This window comes from Caloenas nicobarica, chromosome 26 (genome assembly GCF_036013445.1).
Source record: "Caloenas nicobarica isolate bCalNic1 chromosome 26, bCalNic1.hap1, whole genome shotgun sequence".
NCBI classification, from domain to species: Eukaryota; Metazoa; Chordata; class Aves; order Columbiformes; family Columbidae; genus Caloenas; species Caloenas nicobarica.
The window spans coordinates 856,108-877,206 of NC_088270.1; the positions used below are offsets into that span (position 1 = coordinate 856,108).

At 55.8% G+C, this 21,099-nt stretch overlaps 1 protein-coding gene across 2 annotated transcripts in view; it reads right to left on the reverse strand.

Moving 5' to 3' along the window:
- SIK3 (SIK family kinase 3) overlaps positions 1–21,099 on the reverse strand; it is a 56,075-nt gene that overhangs the window by 1,186 nt on the left and 33,790 nt on the right. The window contains exons 5-23 of one of the 2 annotated variants that reach the window (XM_065652049.1): positions 18,926–19,050; positions 18,322–18,445; positions 17,154–17,272; positions 16,680–16,790; positions 16,400–16,543; positions 15,790–15,870; positions 15,568–15,677; positions 15,269–15,422; positions 14,675–14,830; positions 14,039–14,109; positions 11,048–11,191; positions 7,969–8,119; positions 7,224–7,349; positions 6,872–6,957; positions 6,064–6,173; positions 5,273–5,621; positions 4,237–5,105; positions 978–1,141; positions 159–291 (exon numbers count right to left, since the gene is read on the reverse strand). In XM_065652049.1, coding sequence (XP_065508121.1) covers positions 159–291; positions 978–1,141; positions 4,237–5,105; positions 5,273–5,621; positions 6,064–6,173; positions 6,872–6,957; positions 7,224–7,349; positions 7,969–8,119; positions 11,048–11,191; positions 14,039–14,109; positions 14,675–14,830; positions 15,269–15,422; positions 15,568–15,677; positions 15,790–15,870; positions 16,400–16,543; positions 16,680–16,790; positions 17,154–17,272; positions 18,322–18,445; positions 18,926–19,050 — 3,327 coding nt within the window. The remainder of the gene's footprint in view (positions 1–158; positions 292–977; positions 1,142–4,236; positions 5,106–5,272; positions 5,622–6,063; positions 6,174–6,871; positions 6,958–7,223; positions 7,350–7,968; positions 8,120–11,047; positions 11,192–14,038; positions 14,110–14,674; positions 14,831–15,268; positions 15,423–15,567; positions 15,678–15,789; positions 15,871–16,399; positions 16,544–16,679; positions 16,791–17,153; positions 17,273–18,321; positions 18,446–18,925; positions 19,051–21,099) is intronic. The other variant, XM_065652050.1, reaches the window with a different exon arrangement.

Sequence of the window (21,099 nt, forward strand, 5' to 3'; positions counted from 1 at the left end):
TTGCACAGGGAGAACGTGGGAGTCACAGCTGCCACGTGGGGACCGGCCCAGCAGGGTCTAAAGGGCCCAAAGAGTCACATCGCAGGGGGAGCTGCCCCACGTTTCTACAGGAAGCCCGAATCCCCCACGCCCCGCGCCAGGTGTCGGCAGGTCCTCACCCTCGCTGTCCCTGTCGCGCAGCTGCTGGCTGGCCATGAGCGACGACTGGCTGAGGACGGCGTCGGACATCCGAGCAGAGCTCAGTGCTTTTCCTGCCATTAAACTCATTCCAGGCAAGTTATCTAACTGCACCTGCAGAGACAGCGGGACACGCATCGAGGGGAGGCTCAGGACAGGGCACCCCGCTGCTCCCCAGCAGGCAGTTGGCAGCTTCTGCAAGCCTGCAGCGAGGAGCTGAAGTACAAGGGAAAACTGTACATGAGCTACATGCAGCCAGCGTCCCCTCAGCACAGTCCGAGTCCCTTCCAGAGCTACGCTGCACTAACCAGCAAACAGCCCTTCGCTGCAGCACACAGCAGGATTTTGGCAGGACAGTTCCCCACGGCCCAAAACACAGGGGAAGCAGAGCAGCTGCTCACTGCTCTTGGTCAAGGTCTGAGCTCGTTAAAGCTCCTTTAGCAGCGCTGCAGAGCCAAAACCTGGGCTTAGTGTGTGCAAAGCCTCCCGTGGCCCAGCCAGGCCAGGGGCAGCCCCAGCTGTTTCAGCAGAAGGACCGTGCAGGAAGAAGACGAGACGCTGCAGCACAGCCCTGGGCTAAGCCTGGAGCCGAGGGGCACTCTGTGCAGGTCTCTACTAAGTGTTCTCAGTGTTACACTAACTTGATGTGCTGAGTGAAGTGTCCCCACGGCTCTTCACTGCCAGCAGCCCCACAGAGCAGGACGCTGCCGGTCTTGCGTGACACCCCGCACATCCCCCGCACACATCAAGGTTGCTCTGCGCTCCCTGCGCCCCGCCAGGCAGAGGGTCTGCAAACCTACGTAGGCATCGTCGCTGTTCTGGATGGTGTGGTGTCTCTGCAGCGTGCGGGGCCGTGGGTGCTCGCTGGAGGCGGGTCGCACAGGGTAGCCCAGCCCGTTGCGGTCAGGCACCTGCATGGCTTGGCTGGGGGAACTCCTGTCCATGCAGTTCCCTACGATGGACTCTTGAAAACCAGACAAGACAAAGGCCACATTAGTACAAGGAACCTGCAGCTCTTGGCACCATGCAGCACCGCAGAGCTGTGGGTCTGAGACGCGATGCTGCTCTGGGAAGGGACACAGCACTCAGGCAGGAGTGTCCCTCCAGCACCAACGACCCCAAAAGATCTCCGTGCCAGCTGCCTCCGGTCGTGGCTACAAAAGCAGCCTGAAAGCAGAGGGCCAGGAGCAGTGCAGCAGGGGAACCAGAGCTCTCCGACCACCTCCCTCCAGCCCCAGCTCGCCCCGCGCTGCCCACAGCGTTTCACAAGAGCGCAGGGAGCAGCCTCTCCCCAGCCTCCACCACGGGACGTTCCAGCAGGGCCCCTTGGCAATTGCAAGCAACTTAATCTTGCTGGAGGAGTTGGCCAGGATGTTCGCTTTTATCAGATGACTTCTCCCTGCCCTCCTACAATCTGGCTGTAGGAGTGCACGAGTGTTCTGCCTGGCAAAGTCCATCTGCACCGCAAGCTCTTCTGACTGGGGGTAAAGGCTACATTCCAGTGCAGCAAAACCTCCCGTCATCAAGTACACAATGTTTTGAATAAAGTCCTGAGCTATGGAGAAGCCTATCACTGGGCCCGATGCACGTCAACAGCTCGCTCCCGGCAAGTCATCCCGCAGAGCACAAACACGCAGACGTGGCCACCAGCGCTAGGGAGGTGCCCCGAGGTGACACGGCTGCAGGGACATCCCCGGGGCTTGGGGCATCAGGAAGCGACCCCCTGCTGCGCCGGGACTCTGTAGCTCCTGTGAAACGCCAGAAGGATGCTCCCCACAGAGCCCTGGCCGTAAAGTCAGCAGGATGGGAACGAGCCCCTGTCCCCGCAGCAGTCGGTCCCCAAGCAGGGCTCGCACAGCGGCCCGGCTGCCCTTCCTCCCGCAGACATGGGCAGGAGCCTCCCCCAGCTTTGCACAACCGCAGGGTTACATGCGGTTAACAGCCGCTTTCCCGGCAGCACGAGGAGGAAAACATGAGGTCAGCGGTGCCACCCACACTCTGCCGGACGCCGCTCCAGCTGGGGGAACGGTGATCAGGCCGCAGCTCCTCCAGCTCCATGCGGCTCCTGTCCTCGTCCCAAGCCTGCTCCGGCAGCAGAGCCTCTTGCCCCACATCCATGGGGACGGGGTCCCTTCTGTGGGGCGCAGCATGTGGCGCTGGCACCGCGGCAGGACACCGCCACCAGCTCGGCTCCACCAGCGCCCGGGCCAGGCCGCTTTCCCACGGGCAGCGTTCCCAGCCCCGCTTGGAGCAGAACTGGAGCAGAGCTGCTCAAAGGCGGTTTAGTCACAGCCTAGACACAGATTGGGTCCGCACTCTCACGGCCTCCAGCAGATGCTCAAGAGACGAGCCAGGACTTCTGATCAGGGCCACCGCAGTCCCTTGGAAAGCACAAATACTCCCCAGCCACTGCAAAGTTACACCCGCTCTAGGGAAAACACGTGGTGAGCTGGGGCAGAAGATGCGATGCTCCCTGTCTCAAGAGAAGCTGCTGCCTCCTGACACAGTTTCGGGCAATCCTGGGAAAGGCAGGGACGTGGCTGAGCAGGCCCAGCCACCAGTAGCACCACTGGGGCCACGCGGGGCCAGGACAGGCCACCCCTTGGCACCAGGGCAGTGGCACATATGAGCGAGACGCCAGCGCGCTCGTGGCTCGTACAGCGAGGTGTTGCAGCATTTGGTTCTGATTCCACACATTATCGCAGCCAGGAGGAAGGCAGTGTAAGCAGTTTACTACCTGAGGCCCCCAAACAGCCCTGTCAGAGGGCTTACGCAATACTATTTGTAAACATTTACTTGTTTTTACTCGTTTACGAAGTCTTGTGGTCTAAAGTCCTTTTCCCTTGTGTAACCGGTTCTAGCAGCACCAGTACAGGGTCAGAAATTTGTCTTCTGACTTCGTCAGATCCTGTTGTTCACCTAACAGTCTATGATATTAAGACGCAAACTCTCGTTTTGGTGCAAAACGCACCGCCAGAGTTTCCAAACTCTGCCTAAGCTGAGGCCATTCTTCCCTTTTGTGCTTCAAGCAAGGCAATGAAATGGAGGTCTGACGGCAAACGCATCAGTAACCAACGTCTAAGAGCAGCTGGGAGAAGCCGTGCCCTGTCCCTCCCCTGTTCTGGGGGCACGGCTTAGCCAAGGAGCCCATTCCAAGCCGGTCCTTTCCCAACAAAGCCGCTGTGTCCCCAGACAAAGCCGTGCTGGGACACCGCTCCTCTGCACCAGGGCCAAGCTGGTGGCTCCAGAGCAGCAGAACGCGGTGCTGCCGTGAATACTGATGCGCTCAGCTCAGTCTGGGCAGCCTCTCTTCAAACCCTCCTTGCGAGGGGCTAGGACGGTGTTTTTCCTCCTGTAAAGCCTGTAATTACAGCTCAGGCAGGAATTTCCCTCTCCTGCAGCGCAGCGCTGCCCACGCAGCCACTGAGGAGCAAAGGCGCAACTGCTTCCAAGCAGCAGGAAAGGTCTGCAGAGGCTCATGGCAAGTTTAAACTCGGTGTCCTCAGAACCAGCCCCTCCCAGCTGAAACTGGGTCTTGCTGCTGCTTCCCAAAGCGCCAGAGGAGCTGCTGCAAGGTGACCTTAGCCACAAAACATTTGCCACTGCTCACACTGTGCCTGTTTGTGGAAGCTTCAGCAACACCTGGACTTCAGGGTCTGTTTTTAATAGAAGGAACACACTGCTGCAGATAGAGGTATGGCAGAACCCCACTGTGGCTAGCCCGTTGTTTACAGGGGAGGGGGAACATCACAAGAATAAACACAAGAGCAGCACTCGGCGCCGGCAGCACGCTGGCCCTGGGCTTCACCTGCCTGCACAAGTAGGTCAGGCTCCAAAGAGAAGCAGCCAGTCGGGCTCCCTTCTTATTTAACGCTGTTTATTAGCCAGACTCTGCCTGCAATTTCCTCAAAGCCACAAAAGCCCAGAAGAATCCAGGTAATCCATGCTATGCGAAACACGTCAGGGAACCCTGGCGGTGCCGGACAGCGTCCTGCGCGGGAGGGCAGGGGCCGGCAGCCGGCACGGGGAGCAGCGGCGACGCGGGCAGAGCAGCCTTACCTCTGCTGGGCACCTTATTCCTGCTGAATCCAGCAGCGGGCTGATGTCTGTACTGCTGCGGCCCCAGCTCCTGCACGGGATTAGCAGTTCCTAGCAAGGAGGAGTCGGGGTCCCCGTGCCCTCCTGCGCTGACGAGCAGAGGGGAGTCGTGGCCACCTTTGGTCAACATGTTTGAGCTCTTAGTGTCTGGAAAGCTGTCCCTGGCCCCCTCGCAGGCGCAGTCCTCCTCCATGCTCTCCGAGTGGAACAGGGCCGGCTGGTGCGCATAGCCGTGCGGCGCCACGGGCGCAGGGACCTGCTGCAGACATTCCTGCACCCGCATTTTTAAGAGGTGCTGGGGGCTGTTCTGTGGGTGGTAGGCGTCAGCACTCTGATAAGGCAAAGACAAGGACTGGCGCTCCGAAAGGTTCTGGCCCACGCTGGTGCCCATGTTCCCAGCATCCCCTTGACTCATGTGCCTGAACAACTCTTGGAATTCTTGCTGCTGCTGCCGCCGTTTGATGAGCTGTGCAAATTCTGCCTGGGGCAGCCGCATGTCCGTGTGCCCTGTGAGCGAGTGCCGGGGGGAGAGCAGTCCTTGGAGGATGTGCGGTACCTGCTGGTGTCGGCTGTACTCGGGGGGTGTTGGGGACAACAGTGCTTGCTGTAGTGCCGATGCGGTGTAGTGCTGCTGCTGCTGATGTGCGTTCTGCGGGAAGCTGGGATACTGGTCGAGCTGCGGGACTTTGAGAGCTTGCTGAGCCGGAGGGAACGCGACTCCTCCTGACGGGCTGTAGTTGCTGGGGGAAACGCGAGGCTGCTCTGGGAATAGGTGGGGGTGTAAGTGCACCTGGTCGTAGTTGGCGGGGGGATACCTGTTCACGTTCAGACTGTGAAGAACAGGAAAGAACAAGTGAGTGTGCCATGGCGGCTCAGCGCGCCGGGCTGCCTTCTCCACTCCGGAGGTGAGCAGAGCTGCTCCTGGGCAGGAGCCGCCCCCAGCCTGGTGAAGAACACAGCTCCCGGCCGCTCCACCATCCCAGCTGCGGGGCCTCACCTGTGCGACTCAGCACTGTCGGCGCTGAGCTGCTTGGACAGCTGGCGGTGGCCGTAGCTGAGCGAGGCCATGAGGCTGGCGCGGTGCTGCAGCTGGAGCTGGCCGGCGCCGGGGCTGAGCGGCACGGCCCGCGCGTGCGAGGACAGGCCCTGCGTGGCCCCCGGCAGCAGGCTGCCGCTCACCATGTCGCCGGGCTCCTGCACCTGGATGGTGACCTGCTGGGGCTGCGGCTGCTGCTGCAGGGCCAGGCACGTCAGCCCCATGGCCGGGGGCGGGGAGCAGTTACCAGACTGCGGGAAGATGGTGCTGTGGGACGGCATCCCTTGGAACTGGGACTGGGAGGTGGCACCTACGAGCAACAAAGACTCTCAGCACCCGCGCCAGGGCCCGGGAGCGAGATCTGCCCCCCTGCTGGGCCATACTGGGAGTCCCAGTATGGGTGTGCGGGTGGCTAGGAGAGCTCCTCCCGACCGCTCCATCACGCTGTGCCAGCGTGCAAAGGTCACGGCTGCAGCCCCTCGCACAGAAACAGAAAGCTGAGTTGACAGTGATCTGCAAAAGCCTGAGAATATCAGCCCTTCCTCCCCACCCCCGGGAGTGATAAGTAAGGATCTCATGACAAGAAACCCAACAGCACATTCCAGCTGGCAGCTCCTCGCGAGCTCTCGGTAACACCAGCCCTTGCTGCCAGATGGAGAATCCTGCACATCAGCAGCAAACCGCACGAGGACCAGGCCATGGCGGGGGAACTGGAGCCCCAGCACCCCCCCGCTGGTTTCCCAAGGTCTTACCATGGGGCTGGAGCACGCTGCTGCTCACGGGGGGCGGGCTGCTGTTGGGCTGCCTGAACAGATGGTTATTGGGGTGGTTCGGGGGCGGGCTGGACGGCTGGATCCGTAACCTGCACCAGGAAACATGCACCTTCTCGTCACGCCCACTCCTCATTCAGATGCCCTTTCAGCTGTGAGAGCTGACGCCAAACGCTGTGTTTCTCTTGTTTTAAGTAAAGGCCCACAGAGCCCTTGTTTGGGATCCCCAGCTTTCCACAGCCTGGCTTCTCTTCCAAGAGCCACCTGATTGCCCAAGTCACACAGGTTCTGAGCACAAACGGGTGGTTACACCAGACACGTGGGACAGGGACAGCGCAGGCTCAGCTCCTGCCTGCCTCTGGCCACCAAGAAACCTCCCTTTGTCCTGCCAGAACTCAGCTGCCTCATGTGGCAGTCAGGCTGCTGCAGCCCAGGACCGTCACCCAACCAGAGCCTGGAAAGGCGCGAGAAGTCCAGCAGCAACCCCGAGTACAAAGCCGGAGAGAAACTGGCTACCAAAGGCAATGCATTTTCAAGGCGGTCAGAAGACAGAACTGTCACTCGTGTTCAAAGCGGATTTGTGCCTTTGAATGGTGTTTCTCTGCTTCTGAAAGACCTTCAGACAGAAGGCAGCTAAAAGGACCACGCACGTTCACCTGAGAACTGGCTGTGCCCATTTTAACTCCACTTCAAACCCAGCCCCGGACTCCCCAGAGTGTGTTAGCTCATCCCTGGGCTCGACTAAGCGTAAAACCCATTCCCCAGAGCTCTCCTGCAGCAGTTTCTGTACCTCTGAAGCTGGTGAGTGAGCAGAGCCGGCTGGTTTTCACATGGAGCTTGCAAGGGTGGAGAAGGCTGGGGTGGCCGGATACAGTCCTGAACCAGGCACCGGAAAACAACAAGTGTTTGCAATCAGTAACATCTCAGCTGGGAACTTTAGAAAACATTGATTAGTGAAGGAGGATGTATCCAGATTCACCCAAGGGTCAGGCCCTGCCACAGCTCTGCAAACATCACTGCTCACGTCCTTCAGGCTCGCTTCTCCCTGCAGCAACCCCAGCAACCCGCCCACCCTCCTCGATCCCTGGGGCCCGCGCAGCAGCTGCATGCAGCGGAGAAAACATGGCTGCGGCTTCCAGTACCTGAATCTGCTGATGAAGAATCTGGTGGTGTTGCTCCTGCTGGTACAACATGTGCTGCTGCTGCGTCTTCTCCAGCGTTCTCTCATCCATGTGCCCACCATACATCTTCTGAAGCTGCTCGCACTCCTGCAATGAGTCCAGCGCACCCTCTGAGTGACCTTTTCCTGCATGGCACAGCTGCTGTACGAAAAGGCAGCCTAGCCAGCCAGTCAAGAAAGCCTCATCCATTTCATTTGACAGAATCAGGTGTGGAATAACATGGCTAGCCCAAGCCTTGGACAACAGAACAGAAACAGGTGCACACGACACCAAGATGGTACCATCACGTTCCCTTAAAAATGCAAGCGCAGAGCCCTAGTAAGGAAAGGAGCATCTTGTGTATCTACCGTGCTGCGAGGTGAAGCTCCCCCCTCCTAGGGCTGAATCCTACTAAAGCCATTGCTAAGACATGTGCTGGCTGTGCAGGGAATAGCATACAGTGTACCGCAAACTGCAGGGGGAGGGCTCAGCACATGGCGGCTCCCCAGAAAAGGGGGGACCCCCCAGGTGAACAGCACATGTGTTTATGGCACGCTCAGCAGGGCTGCTGCAGACACTGAGTGGAACAGCTGCCGGGCTGGACCATCATTGAGTGTCCTCAGCCATTACCAGTAAAGATTTGGCCTTTTGCTTCCTGCAGCACAAGGCTGAGACGCTAAAGAGCCCTTACAGAGGCTGTGCTGGGGCTCCCAGCGCTGTCCTTTACCTGCTGGAGCTGTTTGATGCTGCTGTTATTGCCCATCTTCTCCAGGTGGGCTTTGAAAGCCTGAATGCTGGCAGCACCATCAGAGAAGCGCCGGACCGGGGAGAAGCGTTCGGTGGGGAGATGCAGCGTGTTGGAGTCCTTGTAAATAGAACTGAACACATGAGGAAGTGGGTTAGTGATGCTAAAAACCAAACTCCAGTACAGAGACATGTAATTTACAGCAGCCATGCCAAGTTCTACCTGCCCACTCACCCAGAATAAACCATATTTCAGGTCAAGAAATAAAGTGCCATAACCACCGTGAACTGGAACCAGGATTACCAAGTATCCTGGGTGCCTGGGCAGATAAGTGTGTTTTCAGGTTGGAGAGGACTCAGCCACAAACCAGATTCCAAATGGGAGCAACCCATTGTCCATCCATGCAGAGGCACCTATCCCTCAGATGGGAAAGGTTTACAGAAACCATCCAGCACCTTAAAAATCTAAACTACACCTCTTCAGTAGCCACTTCTGAGCCCTCTGGCTCCCCAGGGCCCCCAGCTACAGCTGATGCCTGTGGAAAACCAGAGGGGCACATGGAGACAGGAGCTGACATGTTCTGCAGCCCCTGAGGAGGAAGCGGGGGCAGCATCCATGCTAGGGGATGCACTGAATTAAAAAGAGGGCAGAAACCTAAGTGTGCAGAGTCAGGGAAAGCTTTCTAATGCAGGAACCAAGCTGCCACTTCACACCCAGTCTCCCAGTTGCCTGGATGCTTGGCGCTGGGCAACCGAATGGCTACATTTGAAAAGCAGCCGCAGCCAGTATCACAGCAACTGCGCCCAAGGGGCCGCGAGCACTTTCCCTGCACAATGAGGTTTCTTCTTCACCATCAGAGGGAGCCAGATTTTTTGTCAGGAGCTGTTTTCTCCCAAAGCTGGGTCTCCCCATTATCCAAGGCAAGCACTATGCTCCTGCCCAACCATGAGATGCCTCGTGTACCATCACGAGAAATCTGGTTTCTCTGAGCGCCCAAAGGTTCTTGTGGAAACACAGCCCCTAGAAGCCGGGACACAGCATTCAATGGTGCAGGCTGTAGCTGTGGGCCTGGCGACACCGCCGCCGCGCTGGCCCCGACCCCAGGAGGAGCCCGTCTGGCTGCACGCTGCAGTGGCGCTGAACCGCGGCACTGCCAGTGGCTGCTCCCAACTCTGTGCCAAAGCCTGTTCCGTGAGGCCAAACAACTTCTAGGGAGGCTCTGCCTCAGAAAGTGCGTGACACTGGGCTGTTCCCAGCACGCTGGGTTCAGTTCTTGTCACTGCATCTGCCTTAGCAGGATGTACTTCAGTTTGTATAGATCTCACACAACTTTCGTCCAAGACAGAGTTGCGCCCCTGCCTTGCCATGCCATCCCATCCATTATCCTGACCCATTGGATCTCCTGCCATATTGATGGAAAACAGGAGCTACTGATAAAATTACGCTGAGGCTCCCAAACCCGTGTGGCCAGGGCAGAACAACTGTCCTGCCTTGTACAGTTGTACTTCAATTCTGCTTTGAGATGTTAAGTTGTCGTGACCAAAACCAGGTGCTACGTAGGAAGGTGGCTTAAAATATGTGAACTGCTAAAATAAACCCTCATGCCCTTCAATAACTGAGGTCTCTTTATGTGGTGACACAAGACTGCTGATGGTTTCTGTGCTATATGTGCCTTGGACACACCACAGACAACCTGTTTAGGCTACAGTCAGATGAAGTTTCTGTGATTTTGCAGTTAAAACATGGAAGGAGCAGATACTGCCCTGTTCAGGATGCAACAAAACAGGCTCAGGATGCCAAAGCCAAGAGGCAGAGGTGACACCAATGATTTACAGGGCGTGTTTTAACAATCTCGGACAAAAGCTGTTCCTGCAGTGCGAGTGACAAAATCTGTTCCTGCAGTGCAAGTGCCCCGGCTTACCTTTCCATTTGAAGCAATCCTTAAAGCGGGACACAGCACATTCTGGTGGTTTTGCAAGCTGCGCTCCTCCTCCCATCCAGCTTTTCTGTGACCCTAGAAATCTTTCCCCTGCTTGTCCCACCCCCAAGCACCTCGGGAGGGAGTAACCTGAGGGCAGAGAGGTGCTTATCGGGCTTGCTTGCCGCAGTTCCAGCGTGGCACTAGCACCAGCTCTCTGCTCAGAGTTCACCTGTCTCTGCTGATTACATCAGTGCTCAGCTCAGCAGGTATCTGGCCACAATAAAAAGCGATTTTTCAGGCTTGCCAGTGCGAGCTGGCTGAGCGTCCAGCCTGGCAGGCGAGCGCCTCCTCTGCAGCTGAGCCCCGAACTCCCCAGTTTGCAGCTGGTTTGCACCCTCAGCTCCGAGAGCTTCAGAGCACAGGTTTTAAGCTCCCTCTGTGGCATTAGCGTCTCCGGTTTGCTGCTGGGCCAAGGACTCCGTGTCAAATTAACACTTCTCGCCATCAGGAGTGCCCACCCGCACATTTTGAGAGTGTTTAGATCCAATCTGCATCAGTTCCCTCCTTCCCAGACACAGATTCTCTTCCCAGCCCAGCTTCCTTTGTCCATGGCATTCCCATCAGGGGGTCAGATCAGAAATGAAATGACTCTTGAGGAGCTTTGCAAAGAGACTTTGCAGTCAAAACACACAACTCTGGTGCAGAACAGTGAGGTTTTGAAGCTCTGGTGTAGAAGACTCTGGGTGCAGCCTTTTGCTTGCATCTGCCCCCAACAATGTTATGCAGAAAATCTGCTACCTACCACTAGCTTGACACCTACCATCACAACGGAGAAAAGCTTTTCTCTAGAATGAATCGCTTATTCCCACCCAGCCACTCTGACAAGTCACCTCCAGGCACAGCAAGGGGCCCGGAGGGGCCGAGCCAGCCAGTTCCTGCCCCGCGGTGCCCGTGTTTGTAGGCAGGGAGCCCGCGCCAGCGCAGAGCTCCCGTATCCCGGACCCTGCGGGTCTGCTGTGTCCCGCTGCCTCCTCCTCGCCCCTCTCTGCCAAGCGGGATGTCCTCAGTGCTCTGTTCCAGGCGGCACCTGAGCAGGTTTCCTGGCGCCAAGCTGCCCGAAAGGCCGGTGCCATTACTCACCGGTGCTGATCGGGTACCAGGTGTGGAGCCCAAGCCCGGGGTCGGAAGGACTGCTGTCCTAGCTGCCTCTGCAAGTCTGGAGGGATTTCAGCTGTAGGGTTGGTCATTGCCAGAGTGTGCCTTTTTGACCTATTTGCCAAGTATCTGCAACAAGCAGGAGCACATTTTATAAGAGACTGATGGGAGTACTCCAGAAACATGGAGCATTAAGCTAATCCCTAGCAAACGGGAAGGAAGAACGCCTGCTGCAGTGCTCAGAACCAGCCGGAGAGAAGCACGCCACGGACACGCTGCCCGTGCCTGTCACATCACTGGCTCCACAGCGCCCAGGGGACAAGGACGGTGTCAGCTGCTTGTGTGCCACCGCCAGCCTCCCAAGGGAAGAGGAGCCACTTGCTCTTCCCAATCAGAAAGCCCCATTTCATGGCAAACGCTGGTATATCCCTTGGGGAACACCCGGGTGAGTTCCTGCCCTCAGCATGGGTTCACTCCTCTCCAGTAGCTCTGCCTCCCTCTGCCACGGCCCCACGGGCCAGTCTACTGCCTGCATGGGGCCAAGAGACGGGACACAGATAACCCCGGCGAGAGCGGGGCAGAAACGGGCGCAGGGCAGCGCTGCCGCTCAGCTGCAGCCTCCAGGATGCCCTTTGTACCCAGTGCTACCCGGGAACGTCCCAGCTCCAGCCGTGAGCAGCTTGTCACAGCAGGGCAGGGAGTGCCAGGGCCACCCTGGCAGCAATGAGGGGTGGGCAGAGCCTCCGGCTGCCCACAGAGCGGGAGGAAGAGCGTGAGGAAGGGCGCTGGACTGCGCAGGGCCGTGCGAGCCCGGTCCCAGTGCGCCATCTAGTCCCTGCTCCACGGGGAGCCAGAGATGCGATGGCGAAACCAGCAAGGGAAACAGCCAGAGGGTCCTTCCTCTGGAGCCAGAGCCAGCAGCTCAGACTAAAGCAGCCTCTGCTCTGCAACTAGGAGGCTGCAGTTCTGCTGCAAACCCTCTCAAGACTCGGGGAGCGCGCAGGGGGGCAGAACTGGGAGCCCCTGCTTCAGCAAGGATGTGAGGACGGGCCGCGCAGCTCTGAGAGCCGCTGCCCTGAACAGGCCATTCCTGTGCAGCAGAGCAGCTGGGGACCAGGGCCAGAGCAGATAAGGAGCCCAGCACCAAGCCAGGACGGCTGGGCTGGCACTGGATCGGCTCAAGGCCAGGCAGCATGAATGCCCGCTGGCAAACTCAACCGCTGCTGCCCTGTGAACCAGCAGCGAGGAGGCAGCTGTGGTAACTGTGACAAAGATCACCCAGCCAGCAACACCAGGGCTCCTAGCGGGGAACTCTCAGTGTCCCCCTTCTCCCTGCAGCTGGTGACACAGAGAAGAGCAGCAAGCAATGCAGTCCTTGCCTTCTCCAAAGCCAGCCTCCCTCTGCCACCTGCGGAAGCCACCTAAGCAGAAGAGAGCAAGTTAACAGAAGGAAGAGCGCTCAGTATCGTGGTAACTTGCCAAAGTCAGTGCCATTAGCTGTTTAAGAAGCATTTGGTGAGAGCAGGGAAAGCTTCCCAAAGAGCTTTACAGCTGTGGTTTGCTAACATCATTTTATTTCAGACCTCCAGGGAACAATCCAATCATGAGCTCTAACAGTGTTTCAGGTGGAAGAAAGTTCCCCAAAGCTCAGAGGAGATGTGACTGTTCCCTGGAGCAGAGCAAAGACTATGCACTGTTTCCAAGGTCAGATTAAGAAGGGCAGAAAGTGCTCGCTGGTGGCTGCATACAGCATGTTCGGAGCAGTGTTCTCAGAAGCTAAATATTTACATCTGTCCCTGATGTTAGTGCTATTTACCCTTCTCCTCTGGTGACTACTGACATGTTGCAACATAAGGGGGTGGAGAGCAACACACCACCTGGATGGGGCTTTTTCTGGGCCATGCGCTGGAAGAACAACACGTGGTATGAAAGGACCAAGGGCAGCGCTGTAGAGAGCAGTGGAGCGACCTGCAGTGAAGAACTAGGCAGAAAACACAAGATGTGCTCTGCACCAGCTCTGGCAGGGCTGGGAGCAGCTTGGGCTTTCTGCTGAGCTCAGGCAGGCAAGAGGAGCCTGAGCGCACACGCTGCACAGTCTGTCACTGCACACACCCACCGTTCAAATCCCCCTCTCCAGAGTGCGGAGAGGAGAGCTGGCCAGGGAGGACAACCTGCCCCAGCATCCATCCTCCTCCCAAACCCCTGGGGAAACGCTGCCTTACCCAACGTACACACTGGGGGAATCCAGACAGCTTTGCAAGTCTGAGGTGTAAGGAGGAGCACTCCATAACCAAACCCACCATGTGTAGTGCACCAGCTGGTTAGCAGAGAAGAAACTACACAAAAGCTACTAAGAAAGTGTTAGCAAGGACACGGTTAGTGTTTTCCATGGACTGAGAAAGTACAAGCATATTCTACCCACTTTCCAGAACATGTTTGGAGCAAAGAGGACAGAAGTTTCCAGCCTGATATCTAACGATTCTTCCCTTATTGGAGCAGATTATCGTAAGGCCTCCTGCTAAAATTAGAAGCTAAAGACACCCCTATTCCCAGCAATCTCACTTTAAGGCATCAGAGTTGGATGTTTACTGCACGTCTTGATATAAAAGCTGCATCGACACCCAAGGCCACAGACGAGATCTTCCTACCCCATCGCCCAGCAGGGAGGGTGAATCACTTAGCACTCAGTCTGCAGGTTAGTGTGGGTTGCATGCTGGTGCACACTAAGCAAAGGAATTTAGCAGTTTCAGAGTTTCTGGAGAAGCTGCTGCTCAAACAGCTAACCATGTCAGCTCTGTAAGCACCCGGTAGCATCAGAGGAGTAATTGCCGACAGTAATCAACACCCACAAGAGCAGCAATGTGCCTTCACTGTAATCAATGCTGACGTTGCTCGCGTTTTAGTTCGGCCGTGGAACACCACAGAATGAGCCTCTTGCAGGGTAACAAGGGCAAACATGAACAGACTGGGGGTTACCTCTGCACAGCCTCCTGATCCGGCTCCCCGTCCGAGCTCTCCTCATCCACAGGGGTGACGGCCGGGACAGCCTGCAGAGAGGGGGGACGCGTGGGTTCGGAAGGCAGTCAGCATGGCCCATCTGCACCGGACACCCCACCTTCCCAAACAGGGACACCCGCCAGCCCTGCAGCCCCAGGGACCCCGGCCCACACGCCTCCCTCAAACACGACGGCCTGAACAAGGTTGCTGCTCCTTTGAGTGCTACCAGGAAAATTCACTGATACAGATGCATCAGGGAAGGCAGAATGCATGTGACTACTGAAGATGGACATTTTAGTTTTCTCTATTAGATCAAAGGAGAAGAAAAGCAACCATTTAACAAGAGTTCTCCGCCACGTGGTCAGTTCCAGAGACGAACACCATCTCAGCTGCCAGCTCCAGGACACAGCGACTCTCCCACAAGTGGACAGAGCAGCAGCCGCTGCTCCAGCACGGAGGAACCTTGGAAAGCAAGCGGGCACACTCCCCGCAGCGCTCCCAGAGCGCAACACTGAGCCCACAGCACCCGCTGCCACCCGGGGCAGCCGCCTCTGCCTGCGGGAGGAGATATTTATAAGCGCAGCACCAACTCTCCTCTTGCCTTTTGCTACTTACTGGCGTCATGGTGACGAGTGGCGAGGGCCCCCGAGGCCGCTTGAGCAGCTGCTGTGCATGCAGCTGGATGTTGGCTCCGCCGTCCGACGCCCTGCGGCCCAGCGGGCCCATGCCGTTCAGCAGCTGCAGCGTGGGGGGCTGCAGCAGGGACTGCTCCTGGAACACACAGCCCTGTCACCAACCCGCACACCAGCACGAGGTGTAGAAGCCGCCTGGGCTTCAGGAGAGATGAGGGATGAACCGCCAGCCACGGTGGGGCACAGAGAGGCAGTGTCAGGGATAAATGCGGGTTTAACTCCATTTTCCTGCACCTGGGTTTAGCTGCCAGGCAGGCTGCGACCTGAAGCTCCAACGCCAGGCAGCACAGCCCTGTTTCTCCCCAGCCAGATAATTAATTTCACATTGCAGTTTTCCTTCATTCATCAGCTTTTCAAGCGACCAACCAGAATCACACCCAAGAGGGACAGCAAGAGGGTAAACCTTGAAGCTTATGGAGTCCGGGAAAGTGGCAAATGGAGCAAGCGAGTGTGAGCACACACCCCACATGTGCTGTGGGGCACGGCCCACAGCGGGGACACAGCCACCGCTCCGTACCTTGTACTCCAGCTGCCCCGTGGGCTGCAGGTTCTGCCTCGGCAGCACATTCTGCATGAAGTTCACATTCGGGGTCACCTGCAGGAATGGAGCCTGAGGAGTGACACGGGGGAAGCCGGGCAGGAGCTTCTGCAGGTCTTCCATGACTTCCGTCCTGTGCAATCACATTGATATAAACAGGTTAATTAGTGATGTTGTGACAAGAACCACCCATGGGCCCAGTGCACTCAGCTTCCCTTCACAAAAAGGCTTCTATTGCTCTGGAAAATGGTCACAGCGAAGCAGAATCCAACACTAACCGTGGGTCAGCTACTCCAACCGTGTGCCTTCTCATTGAGAGGTAACGGACCAGAGCTTCAGGTGATGGCTCTTCCCCTTCATCACTGTCCAAGTTCATCGTTCCGTCAGTCTGGGCAGGCAAAACATTGGAGATGTGGAAATACCATGTGAGGATCAAGCACAAGGCTCCATTGTGAGCCTGTGAAAGGAACTGGTGGGGTTCATCACAGGGACTGCCTCACCTCCACAATTTGGTTTTCAGGGTTGATGAGCTGGACTTGTGGCACGTTGATGCTCATGGTATTGCCCGTCTGTTCTGTCTGCTGAGCAGAGAGATCCAGATCAGCAGACATGAAGGCAGCATCTCTTACAGCCCCTCTACCCTAACAGCAGCATGCAGAACTGACCACCTGGGAATCGGGAGGTCATCCTGGAACCAGTGGAGATCTGCTTATTCTGAATTCTCAAGGGGCTGTTTCATTTCCCTTCCCCCCTTACTGAGCAGGCAGAGTCAGCATCTCTTCTGCTTCCTTTGTGACCCAGCCTGTCTTCAAGCAAACATTCATTTTTTGCACAGCAGCACGAATTGAGGAAGCAGCATCACGCAGCAGTCCCTGTATGTGAACTCCCGCTCTCCAGCAGTAACCTTCACAGTAAATTCTACTCTGTCACTAGGCTAACGCAAGACTTCATCTGAAGGGGATTTGCCAAACCACAGCCAGTTAAACTGTTCCTAATTCTGGCAGCCTAAATACACGTGAAGTTCTCAGATAAGGAATTTTTTTACACCCCTGCCAGGAGGAGGACACCCACAAGCAAGGACTGGCCAAACACTGCGCAAGCAGGACGGACCTGGATGTTAGTGGAGGCGGGGAAGGTCATGGTCCGGGGTACGCTTGGCGACGCTGCAATGCGCAGGTTCTTGTGTCTCTTCAGACGCTCGCAGAGCAGGCTGTAGATTGCACTGTAGTGATCGTAAGCATCGGCTCTTAACGACTGCGAGAGAAAAAGGGAGAAGCGGTCAGTTCCTTTTGCCAAGCACTAAAACACAGTGCTACCAGAGGCCACGAGCAAACACAGCCACGTGTTCTGCACCACGAGGCAGGACACGAGTGTCAGCCCTGTGTCCCACCTGAATTGTGCGCTCCTTGTCCAGCCCCATATCCGCCATGGCCAGCAGCACATCCTCGTTCAGCGGCTCCATCTGCCTCTCGCTCTTCAGGTGCTGACACTCTGCTATCAGCTGGAGGAGCAGGCACAGACTCAGCGCTGCTGTTCCCAAAGGAACGCACGAGTCACAGCGCTCCAAAGAACCAAAGCACCAGGCTCTGGCTGCGCACTGCTGCGAGCTCTGAAGGCTGACAGCACACCAATTCAAAACCTAGTGCTTGGGCCCTCAGCAGCAAGGGACAGACACAGAAACAGTTGAAGATGAGGGGCACGGCAGAAAGCAATGCCAGGAGACACAGGAAGCAGAAAGGCAGCACATCAGCACTTGGAATGAGAGCTCTCGAACAGGCAAAACAAGCGTGGCAGCGCTACGTGCCCGGAGCCTGAGTGTGGCAGGCACCAAGCAGCCCCCCCAGCCCAGCTCCCTCCTGCTCACCCTGTCGAACTCCGCGTCTGCCTCCCCCAGCTTCATCCACTTGTGCTTGCAGATCTGCTCCATGGAGAGACGCTTGCTGGGGTCCAGGACCAGCATGTGCCGGATCAGATGTTCACACTCTGCAAGGGAAAAGCGAGCTGAGCAACTCGCAGGGAGGGACCCGCTGCCACCCAAGCCAGCCTCGCACTGCCATGTGCTTCTCAGCCAAAACATTGCTTCTCCCTCTGCGCTTCACAACCATTCAGTCCCCGCTGTGCCGCACAAGTTTGGTGTCCCCAGGCTAGAAGGAAGGGAGCCACCCAGGCCTCGGTGCCGTTTAGCAGAGCCCCTGGGTGGCACGCTGTCATCCTGTCCCTCCCACCCTGCTGCTAACAGCCGGGGGACACAACTTTGGGGGGCTGAAAGGAAAAGCATGCTCTCAACACTCGCCACTCAGTTACAGCTCGTTGTGAAGGACTTGTTCAGTGTATCACACGTGTGCTGTCACCACGGGGGCTCCCCCCTGCTGGGCTGGGATCTGCGCTCGCTGCGAAGCACCACACGATTTTAATGAGCGTTTTCTGCAGCACAGAGCCTGTGCCGCAAGCGAGGCGGCGGGCAAGGAGGCTGGCAGCAGGGAAACTGCGCCAGCCCAAGGAAATCAGTCCTTCAGAGCAGGCACCCAAGAATCTACACGTGACTTCTTCTTAGGTGAAGTTGGTTTTATTTGAGAATTCATCACACCTCTCAAAACCAAGATTTGTTACTCAAGTATTCAGAAGCGTTTTTGCAGAAACAGAAGACCTCATCTCTGATGGGGCTATTGCTGGAAATCCATGCACCACAACGCTGTAAAAAGCTTCTTGTCTAACGGAAGTTCAGTGAAAGCCTCTATATTCCTCAATTGCTATGCCATTTTTAGCTTTCACATTTCCTAAAATTTAAAACCAGTATGTTTGCTGACATTTTGCTGTAGTTCGCATAGTTATATACATGAAAGCTGAAAATTTGAGTAAGAGTATTATGGTTTCTAAATTCTAGATTCAGGTCTCATTTTAGCTTACATTACAAAGCACCATCCAGCAGATAAGCTCCCTGGCACACAAACCAGCTGCTAGGCTGTAATTTCAGCGCTGCAGAGGGTCTGTGAGCATAGGGGCACCCAGCACCCGCCCAGGGCCCGCCTTACCTGTGGACATGAAGAAGGGAATGCGGAACTTCCCGCTGAGCACCCGCGCGCGCAGATTCTGCAGCGTGCTCCCGTCGAAGGGCAGGGCGCCGCACACCAGCACGTACAGCACCACGCCGAGGCTCTGCGGCAAACACACGCATCAGCAGCCGCGCCGCCACTGCGGCACACGCTTTTAAATGGAATAAAACAAAGCAGGCAACGCAAACCCCATGGGAACGGACCTTGGAGGGGACTGTCCCCAGTCCCTGCACCAATGTTCTCCCTGCAAAACTCTCAGTGACCAAACCTGCGTTTCCTCTTCCAGCCCTGCCAGATCAAGTACTCTGCCATTCCACAGCAGTGAACTGAACCGTGATTTCAGGAAACTAAATTAAAACACATCTCTGGGCAATAGAATAATATTTTTGGCACCATGCCTCCCAATAAAGAAAACATGTGACATAGTAACCAGACTAAAAGTTTATAAGCATCTCTTCAAAAAACATTTTGTGCCGTATCAGAGGCTTTTCTCCGAGACACATACTAAGTATTCAGGAAGCAAAGCCAAAGAAACAGACCAAAAATGAGATACAAGCGAGATAGAAAGAGGTTCATCGCATACCCAAATATCAACCTTGGGCCCATCGTACTCCTTTCCTTCAAAGAGCTCTGGAGCAGCATAGGGAGGACTCCCACACCACGTTTTCAGCAGCTGACCAGGCGTGAAGATGTTACTGAACCCAAAATCTGAAAGAACAAAGAATTGATTAGAGGAACACAAAATTTTGATTTTCCAGAAAGCCCTATGTGAGCTGGAGACTTTAGTTACAGTGGGCAGCTCTACAAACCAAGTCAAATCATCTGCCCACAGCAAATAATAAATCCTGAAAGAGAAGTTAAAAGAAAGGTCTTGACCTCACAGGCAGTCAACCATCAGCTTACGTGGGCACTAATGGCATTCTGTGCTAATTAACCTGCCAGCCCAGCACACAGCTGGGGCTCGTGCTGGAAGGAGCGAAGAAACCCCTTTGCAGGGGCAAAATCCTCTGTGCGGAGACGGGTTATGCTGGGGAGGAGCAGCCGGTGCTGGAGCACAGCCCACGCTGCTCGGAGCCGAGCTCCACGCAGAGCACAGAGGTGCGAGTGCTCTGCAGCAGCATCACAGGAACAAAACAAGGCACTTTAACACCCTTTGGGTTCTTACTCTTGGAAATGAAGTATCTAAACTTCCCAAACACAGCACAGTCAGCCTTTGGAGGGCTGTTTCAGGGAAACAGCACACAGCTGCACCGTTGTCTTTTCCACCTCTGTAAGCTTTTGAGCTGTTCTGTCTCACATTTGAAGTGGGATGTTTAACAGGTGCCTCAATTACGGCTACCAGACCAAGCAAGAACTACAGCACTAAGTGTATTTCCATCTCCTACCAACAAAGCATTTGTAGTCAAGTTTAGATGCAAACTCAGACTGTACCAGAACACACCCAGTCCAAGGAGACATATAAATCCAAATCCCCTGGGAGCAACCAGGTCTTGTTCCACAAGCAGATGCAGAGGGAAAAGGGCATGTTTGAAGAGCAAAGCAAAAGTTGTGATGATGTGATACAGGGAAAATCTCTAAAAGCAACATCTCTGTGCTACAAACAAGTGGCCCCAGAGCAGAGCTGCACGGAGAAGGTGCGAGAGCCAGCAGCTCCTGCAAGCAAAGCAGCCCATGGATGGGATTCCTCTTGGAAACCAGGGCCCAGGAATGCCCGGGTATCCAGCAATTATCTCAACTCCTGGCTGAACCCTCGCACTGGGGGCACAAGTGAACACAGTGCCAGAAGCTACTGACTCAGCCTTTGAGAAGGTACACGAGGGAAAAGCATCCATGGGAAAAACGAGAGCTGAGGCCACAGCGTTTGTATCTTACCCTTTATGGAAAAATAGTGTAGGTGCCATCAATCCAAAAAACTCCAAAGAGCAGGCTTGTGGTCACCATGGAGTACGAACAGCAGCAGTAACCCCCCAGACGGAGGCACTGCCATGCCAGGTTTGAAGTACATAACTAATGCTGAGTACAGGATGCAAAGCTGCAAACGGAGGTCAGCAGCAACGCGCTAGAAAATCTGCCTGGTCAGAGTCAGGAAAACTCCAAAAGCAGATAAAAACCCACAAGATCGACCAAGCAGAGCCTTCAGAAGACAGCGGGGATGGATCTGGAGCAGAGGTTTGCACAGGACACGGTTCAGGGCTTTGGCAGCGCAGGGTTAGCTGAGCTCCCCGTGTGGCTTTGAGCATTTCTATAGGACTGACTCTGGGAGGGCTGCTGTGAAAGGGACCAGTCACTATCACTGCTTTTGTTGCTCTTGAAACAATGGAAGAACTGGTGTCAAGTTGTAATTTATAAGTTACAGGGACAAAAGTTAATACTTGGAAAATCCTATACCATAAATCAGCTTTTCCAGGCTACTTTTCAAATCACCACTACATATCCCTGCCAAGGAAAACACCGCCCGCACCGGGTGGGAACTATCTGCGACAGTCCATTCTGGGAGCAGAGATTGGGAAGGAAAATACTTTCCAGCTCTCTTAGATTAAAAAAAAAAGTTTCCACAGTTTTCAGACATTCACCAAGCTTGTCAGCATGCTCATGTGGGCATTTTTGTAGGAAATCCAGCTGTATTGCAGCTTTTACCTGGGTCAGTTTTTAACTTTCTGTTCGGCACCCTGCAGCCCTACACACCCACACTGGGTTTTAGCCCGTGAACACCAGATGGCCTCAAATCATTAGTGAGTCTGTTTGCATCAGACAGAC